General features: G+C 41.1%; 1 protein-coding gene across 1 annotated transcript; it reads left to right on the top strand.

Annotated features, from left to right (window-relative positions):
* Positions 1-235: 235 nt before the first annotated feature.
* Positions 236-8,166, top strand: Rpl7l1 (ribosomal protein L7 like 1). Its single transcript, XM_027950501.2, has 7 exons — positions 236-323; positions 967-1,075; positions 2,432-2,592; positions 3,837-3,974; positions 6,644-6,753; positions 6,921-7,135; positions 7,803-8,166. The coding sequence occupies exons 1-6, from the start codon at positions 310-312 to the stop codon at positions 7,127-7,129; spliced, it is 741 nt and encodes a 246-aa protein (XP_027806302.1). The 5' UTR covers positions 236-309; the 3' UTR covers positions 7,130-7,135; positions 7,803-8,166.
* The last annotated feature ends 386 nt before the right edge of the window (positions 8,167-8,552 follow it).

Genomic DNA, 8,552 nt, shown 5'->3' with positions numbered 1-8,552 from the left:
TAGAAAAATTAATTCCTGAAAAAGGAAAATAATTAATTAATTTTAAAAATTCCTGAAAAAGCTACCCAGACAAAGCAGGCACTTTGGGGAAAGAAATGGTAACGCTGGGGAACCAGGAGGCTTTGTGCAGCTTTTGGCAGTAACCAGGGTTAGCAAATCTCCATTGGGGCTGCTAAAGTGGGCTTTGGCGGCCCGAGTCCTCCAGCGTGAGCTAGAAGAGACGTCTCTATGATCAGTTAAACATAGAGTGGGTCCTCTCTTCCCCGCCTGGCGGACGTGCACGCGAGCTGTAATTGCAGCACTGGAAAGATGGCGGAGGAAGAGTAAGTGTTTGCGTCTTTGAGTTTTTCGAGGGGAGAGGGAACTTGAATATCCGATGCCATCCACGGTGTTTATGCTGTTCTGTTAGGAAGTAAGGCATGTGTGGACTGTAGGAAGAGAAAACAAAAGGCTTCAGATTACAGAGAGTAGGAGTGAGGTCCTGAAGGGCTGGGGCTAGCGGAGGGGGCCGCGGTTAGTTCTGGTTACCTAGAACAGCGAGGATTGACTTTCAGGCAGGCGGTTAGGAAACACAGGTATGGAGGGGACAGCAGCTGAAGAGTGCCAGAGTTGAGTTCACCCAGCCTTACTTTCATTATTTGCCCTGTAAGTAGACTTCCACTCGCCCCAACCCCACGGGTTCTTTCTAGGATCTCATCGCTGTGAGTTGATGAAAGCCTATGGTAGTAAAAGTTCTGTTGTAATCGAACCAGGAACCAAGAGGTTCTTGAGATTTTAAGGCTTTGGATACGAGTGAATGTTAGGGCTTCATTTTGAAAATTAGTCAGAAACCATCGGTTTTAGGAGAAACTCGGTGCTCAGAAGTTTGAAGGCAGCAGTGTTCCCAGGAGTTTGTAGAGTGGTTTGGAAACCCATTGAACTTTCATTTCCTAAATGTTATTATCTCTGATCAATTTTCTCTATTAGGCAAAGAAAAAAGATCCCTTTGGTTCCAGAAAATCTCCTGAAAAAGAGGAAGGCTTATCAGGCCCTCAAAGCTACCCAGGCAAAGCAGGCACTTTTGGCAAAGAAGGAGGTAATATTGGGGGACCAGGAGGACGGTGTTAGAATTTGTATTGCGTGAACTACATTTGGTGTTGTCAAGCCCCTCTCCCAGTTTTGTTTTTAATGTTTTTGTGGTTTGGGGTTTTTTTTAGTTGTAGTTGGATACAATACTTTTATGTATTTGTATGTGGTGCTGAGGATGGAACCCAGTGGCTTGCAAGTGCTAGGTAGGCACTCTGAGCCACAACCGCAGCTCCCACCTCCCCAGTTTTTTAATAGACAAGGTATCTGGTTTGTGTCTTCACTTAGCAAAGATTTATCCAACACCTGTGCAAGCAAAAATCTGGAATGCAGCTTAAGAAAAAAGTGAAGTGGAAAGTGCTCCTTCTAGATTCATATTGAATGATTTTATTTTAGAGAACAAACCTGGCAAAAAGTGTATACAACAGCTTTTGTTGTTTACTAAATGTGTGGTGTTTTTTGTTTGTTTGTTTGTTTTGGTACCAGAGCAAAAACCAGGAGTATTTAACCATTGAACAACATCTCCACCCTTTTTTTTTTTTTTTTTTTTGGTGGTGTTGGGGATTGAAACTAGGGCCTTGTGCATGTGAGGCAAGCATTCTAACCAACTAAGCTATATCCCCAGCCCTTTATTTTTATTTTGAGACAGGGTCTTGCTAAATTGCTGAGGCTGGACTTGAACTTGGGATCTTTCTGCTTCAGCTGGGATTAGAGGCATGTACTACCATGCCCAGCCACTAAATGTCTCTGAATATACGTGTATTTTGGAGACAAGGAAGCAAATGCTCACAGTTTGTACCTAACATAATGTTGGTAAACATTGGTTAACAGCATGTAAACTAATTTTTTGTTTGTGTATCAGGAACTTCTCTAAATAGCCAGGTGCTGTGGAGCATCTCTTTCATCCTGTCAATTCAGGAACCTGAGGCAGGAGGATCTCAATTTTAAGAATCAGCCTCAGCAACTTAGCAAGACCCAGTCTCAAGTAAAAAATTTAAAAGGCTGGGGGATGTCACTTTATAGCAAAACACCCCCCAGTGAAATCCCAGTGCCAAAAAAGAAAGGAACTTCTCCCAGTAATTCTAGAATTTTCTCAACTCCTTGTACTTGGGTTTTTCATTGTATAACAGAGTCAGCTAGGTGTGGTGGCATATGCCTGAAATCCCAGTCAATTGGGAGACTCAGGCAGGAAGATCACAAGTTTGAGGCTGGCCTGAGCAACATAGCAATACCCTGTTTAAAAAAGATATAGAAATATGCTTATTTGCTTTCCTTTGAAGAACATGAAACTCATGAATTACTGTTTTGGAATTAAAGATGAGTGTAGGCACAGAGTGGTGATGATGGTCTGTCTTCTCTGTAACAGAGAAAAGGAAAAGAATTCAGATTTAAGCGACTGGAATCATTCCTACATGATTCTTGGCGGCAGAAACGTGACCACGTGCGCATCAGACGACTAGAAGTGAAACCTCATGCTTTGGAAGTACCTGATAAACATTCCTTGGCCTTTGTTGTACGCATCCAAAGGTATAGTACTGGTGTCTTTTCAGATTCCCTGAGGTTGGGAGTTCTTTTAGGTCCCTTTCTAGGGAGATACAAAGATAGTAAGGGCCTAAGCCACTATGGAAAATTATGCAAAGAATTCAGGGATGAACCCAACAAATATGGTCTTTGTCTGCAACATTACGAAAATAGATTTACTAATAGTGTTATTAGAGTAAATTGCAGGATTGGAGATGGTGCTTGAGGACACTTTCTCTAAAGCAAGAACTTAAATCTGCAACTGGAAAGACATGGATGGCGTTCACCAGTGTTGGGAAATGGCTTTCCAGCCATATATATAATGTCCTGAAATGAAGGGATTGAGACATCTTTCTAGGAACTAAAGCAAGGCAGAATGGATGGAGCATATTCGGTGCTATAAAGAAACTTATACATTTAATGGCATTTCCCTTATGTCCCTATCCTTACATACAATAGTGTACTTCTTACTGTGAAGTCTGTGAGTTTTAAATATTTACAAGCTCTGTCTTTAACCCTCCTACCATGGCCTATAATCTCTTTCATGACTGGATTTCTATGCAATCTCAGATCTGACCTGTAGGCTGCCTCTAGTAATGGTCAGAGATAAATCGGGTCATCTCCTTTTTGCTCAAAATTTTCAGTAGCTTTTGCTGCCCATAGAACAAGTCCAAGTTCCTTAGCCAGAGATGCAAAATCCTATGTACTCCTTTTTTCACAAATTCATGGACCATCTCTGTTGTCCCATAGCACCTTAGGCACTGTTCCACATAACAGGAAAACCATCAATTTATAAACCGTCTTCCACTAAACTGAACTCTCCCACCAACTTGGAAGGCTGAGGCAGGAGCATCACAAGCACAATGCCAGCCTCAGCAACTTAGCAAGGCCCTGTCTAAAAATAAATATAGGGGGCTGGGGTTATGGCTCAGTGGTAGAATGTTAACCTACAACATGTGAGGCACTGGCTTCATGCCTCAGCACCACATTAAAAATAATAATAACAAAGTTATAAAAATAAATATAGGGCTGGGGATATAGCCCAGTGGTAAAGTGCCCCTGGATTCAATCCCCAGAACGGACGGACGTACGTACGTACGTACGTACATACATACATACATACGCAAACAAACTGAGAACTTTAAGGCATGGTCTCTTTTCTCTGCCAGTGTGGTGGCACAAATTTCATGAGTGCTTACTGAAGTGACATAAACTGTAGAGAGCCTGATTTGTGTTACCATTTGTTTCAGGATTGATGGGGTGAGTTTACTGGTGCAGAGGACCATTGCAAGACTTCGTCTGAAGAAAATATTTAGTGGTGTCTTTGTTAAAGTCACCCCCAAAAGCCTAAAAATGCTACGGATAGTAGAACCTTACGTGACCTGGGGGTAAGTAAGGTTTTTCTCTGTGAATTCACAATAGCTTGTATTTCAGTGTGTGAGTGTGCACAAGATATTACTTTCATGTTACTATGTTGGACATTGAGTGTGATCATAGTCACCAGAAATCAAGAACTTTGGCACATGGGACAGGCTGAGGGAGGAGATCAGTGATGCTGATAATGGTCTGACATTACCATAGCAGGGCTTAGGCTGAGTAAGATGAGTAAAAGAGCTGGATATAGTGGCACATGACAGTAGACAGGGAGGATGATTTCAAATTGAAGCCAGCCTGGGCAAATTAGTGAAATCCTATCACTAATTTTAAAAGGGGGTAGGGATGTTGACTCAGTTGTTAGGCACTTGCCTAGCATGCAGAGGCCCTGGGTTTAATCCCCAGAACCCACCCCCACCCCCACCCCCGCCCAAAAAAAAAGAGAGAGAGAGACCACTTGGAGTCTTGAAACTGAACTAGTAGCAGTGCTTATAGTATTCCTCAAACATTAAAATCCAACAGAAAGGTAGTGAATACTTTAATTCCAGATACTTGAGAGGATTGTGAGTTCGAGGCCAGCTTGGGAGAGCAGTGAGAACCAGTTTCAAAAACAAAATAAGCTGTGCGACACTGTACCACCTGTAATCTCAGCAGCTGGGAGGCTGAGAGAGAAGAGTCACGAGTTCAAACTAGCCTTAGCAAAAATGAGGTGCTAAGCAACGCGTTAGACCCTATCTCTAATGTGAAATAGGGCTGAGGATGTGGCTCAATGGTCAAGTGCCCCTGAATTCAATCCTGGTACCAGTAAAATAAAATAAAACCCCCAAAAGGCTTAGGTTTAATTTCTAACTCTTGCACCATCTTGAGTAAACTGTAAGCCAGGTAGTGGTTTTGTTTTATCTGGGTGTTTTTATCACCCACTCCACTTTCTACCAGATATACACTACTAGTGAGCTGCACCTACAACCCTGTCCTTTTTTTTTTTTTTTTAAATACCTTCATTTTATTTATTTATTTTCATGTGGTGCTGAGAATGAAACCCAGTGCCTCATACAAATAAGGCAAGCACTCTGCCACTAAGTCACAATCCCAGCCACCCCCTTTATTTTGAGGCAGGATCTTGCTAGGTTGCTCAGGCTAACTTTGTAATGATCCTGACTCAGCCTCCTGAGTAGCTGGGATTATAGGCATGTGCTGTTGCACCTTGCTAGAAACAATTTTTTTGCTTGATGAACACCTATATCTATAAATTTAAATTGCTGGTTTCCCTTTCCTAGCCAGGGCTACTCTGGTTAGTTGTTTTGTTTATTTGGTTTTACTTTTTTTTTTTTAATTCTAATTAGTTATACATGACAATAGAATGCATTTTGACATATTGTACACAAATGGAACACAACTTCTCATTCCACTGGCTATACTTGGTGCAGAGTCACTCCAGTAGTGTAATCATACCTGTATATAGGATAATAATGTCTCTCATTCTACCGTCCTTCCCATCCCCACAGCCCCCTTCCTCCCCTCACTCACCTCTACACAAACCAAAGTTCATTCATTCTTCTCTACCCCCTCACCCCACACCCTGCCCTGCCCCACCCCACCCCACTATGGATCAGCATCTGCTTCTCGGAAAACATTAAGCTTTTGTTTTTTGGGGTTTGGCTTGTTTCACTTAGCATGGTATTTTCTAGTTCCATCCATTTACTTGCAAATGCTATAATTTCATTTTTTAAGGCGGAGTAATATTCTGTTGTATATGTGTACCACATTTTCTTTATCCATTCATCTGTTGAAGGGCATCTAGGTTGGTTCCATAGTTTAGCTATTGTGAATTGAGCTGCTGTAAGCATTGATGTGGCTGCATTACTATAGTATGCTGATTTTAAGTCCTTTGGGTATAGACTAAAGAGTGGGATAGCTGGGTCAAATAGTGGTTTCATTCCAAGTTTTCTAAGGAATCTCCATACTGCTTTTCAGATTGGTTGCACCAGTTTGCAGTCCTACCAGCAATGTATGAGTCTGCCTTTTTCCCCACATCCTTGCCAACATTTATTATTGCTTGTATTCTTTTTTTTTTTTAATTCCTTTTTTTAAATTTATTTTTTACATACATGACAATAGTGGAATGTCTTACACTCATTATTACCCATTTACAGCACAATTTTTCAAAGTATATAATATATAATTTTTCAATTATATAAAGTATGTTCACACCAAAATTATGCCATTATACATGTACTGCTTATATTCTTGATAATTGCCATTCTGACTGGAGTGAAATGAAATCTTAAAGTACTTTTGACTTGCATTTCTGTAATTGCTAGAGATGTTGAACATTTTTTCATACATTTGTTGATTTTGTACTTTTTATATTTATTCTTCTGTTAAGTATCTGTTCATTTCCTTAGCCCATTTATTGATTGGGTTATTTGTTTTTTATGGTGTTAAGTTTTTTGAGTTCTTTATTTATCCTGGAGATTAGTGCTCTGCCATTCTGGTTTTTTATCCCCTCCTTCATTTGTGTATTCACAAGCATTTCAGCCTCTGATGATAAAATACTTCCTGGTAAGGGGATAGGCAGGATCACTTCTCCCACCTTTTCTTCTCAGACTGCAGAACTGAGTAGCCACTGTAATGCAGTATGCCAGGTGCCAGTTAAGGCTGTGCTTTATTCTGCCTCACATAGATTTCCAAATCTGAAGTCTGTCCGGGAACTCATCTTGAAACGTGGACAAGCAAGGGTCAAGAATAAGACCATCCCCCTGACAGACAACACAATGATTGAGGAGCATCTGGGTGAGTGCTGCAGTTTAAGGATCAGTGGGAGCAAAAAGCAAGCATCTTCAGTGGCTTTGATTTGGGGGTCCTAACAACATGCCAGGGTGCCCAGCTCTGGCATATAAAAGCTTGGTATATGCTGAACAAATGGTGAATAAAGGAATATATGCCTTTATATATTTTAGGGAAGTTTGATGTCATTTGTCTGGAAGACCTCATTCATGAAATTGCCTTCCCGGGGAAGCATTTTTGGGAGATCTCTGGATTCTTGTGCCCTTTCCACCTCTCTGTTGCTCGTCATGCTACCAAAAATAGAGTGGGTTTCCTCAAGGAGATGGGCTTACCTGGCTATAGGGGAGAACGCATCAATCAGCTCATCCGCCAGCTGAACTAAACCCAGGTGAGGCAGGGCTGAAAACTGGTCTGACTTTTAGTGAGCCATGCTTTGTCACTTGGTAGAGGTCTTGCCTAGCATGCATAAAGCCTTGGGTTCAGTCCCCAGGGCCACATACACAAAAAATTACAGGCTAGAAAACTTCTCTCTTGCTGTGGTTGTTTAAGTGAACTAGGGAGAAACTAATTCAAAAAAGAACTTTTTCTTTCTAATTATTTTATTGGTGCATTATTATAGTTGTTCCCAAAAGATTTTTTTTTAATATTTTTATTAGTTGTTCATGGACCTTTATTTACTTATATAAATGTGGTGCTGAGAATCAAACCCAGTTCCTTGCACATGCTAAACAAGCACTCTACCACTGAGCCACAACCCCAGCCTCCAAAAAATTTTGAAGATTTAAGTCATCTGTTATTGTTTAATCTTTTTTTTTTAAGTTGTTGATGGACCTTTATTTTATTCATTTATTAATATTTGGTGCTGAGAATCAAATCCAGTGCCTCACACATGCTAGGCAAGAGCTCTACTACTGAGCCATAACCCCAGCCCAAGTCATCTGTTTTGTGGAAGGAATCTTAACTGTTTGAAAATGCTTTTTATTGCTGCAGATATTACTATTAGGTGTCAGATTTCAGTGAATTTGTATTGATGCAGTTGTATTTTTCTCCCTCAGAATATCTGAAAGTAGTGCATCGGAAGCATGTGTTCTGTTGGATGGAATTGTTGTCAAGTATCTTCACAGAAGATTATTTTCTGCCTTAAGAAACTGGAAGGAAGGAATTGGGGAAGAGACAGTAGGTTATGATCATGGCAGGCACCTCTCATCACAGCCTAGTTCCAAAGAAAATTGTTTTCCACGTTGACCACCTCTGCTCTGCTATTTAATATTGGTGAATGAATAACCCAGGCATGTGTACAAGTCTCCCTAAGCCTCTTGCAGCAGTGGACCAAGTCCAGGAGCATACTTGAATCTAGAGGTCCCAAGAGCCTTGTTTTGAAAAGACTTAAAATACTTGGGAAGAAAGCACAAAAACCAAGTACTCGTATGTCTCTGTTGTTTCGCCTGACAGTTTTGTGAACTATCATACTTGCCTTGGCTCTAAGTGTATGGGGAGCTTTTCTGTCCTATCCTGCAACAGACTTAAGTTCCCTTCACTAGCTCAAAGGTTGAGAAAGGAGGAACCTTTCACCCTGAACACAACGTACTCAAAATTTTGCTTAGAATTTCAGGGTGTTCATAGACCCTTCTCTTTCAGGATTTACACATCTTCTCTGAGGAAGTCTTGTTCTTATTAGCATGTGGTCACTCAGGCCGTGATCTTGCTAGTCTTCTGGTTCCATGACTTGCAGAAGACCAAAGTTCACCCAGCCAATTGTGTTTCTATAAAGAACACAGTGGCGGGCCAGGTGCAATGGCACACAC

The sequence above is a fragment of the Marmota flaviventris genome, chromosome 6 (genome assembly GCF_047511675.1).
Source record: "Marmota flaviventris isolate mMarFla1 chromosome 6, mMarFla1.hap1, whole genome shotgun sequence".
NCBI lineage: Eukaryota > Metazoa > Chordata > Mammalia > Rodentia > Sciuridae > Marmota > Marmota flaviventris.
Note: the sequence above shows the minus strand (reverse complement) of the source record. Positions and strands in the feature narration are given on the sequence as shown.

Coding starts and splice junctions, on each gene's coding strand:
- Rpl7l1 (XM_027950501.2), top strand. Junction 2,593..3,836: donor TTTGTTGTACGCATCCAAAG/GTATAGTACTGG, acceptor CATTTGTTTCAG/GATTGATGGGGTGAGTTTAC. Junction 6,754..6,920: donor AATGATTGAGGAGCATCTGG/GTGAGTGCTGCA, acceptor TATATATTTTAG/GGAAGTTTGATGTCATTTGT.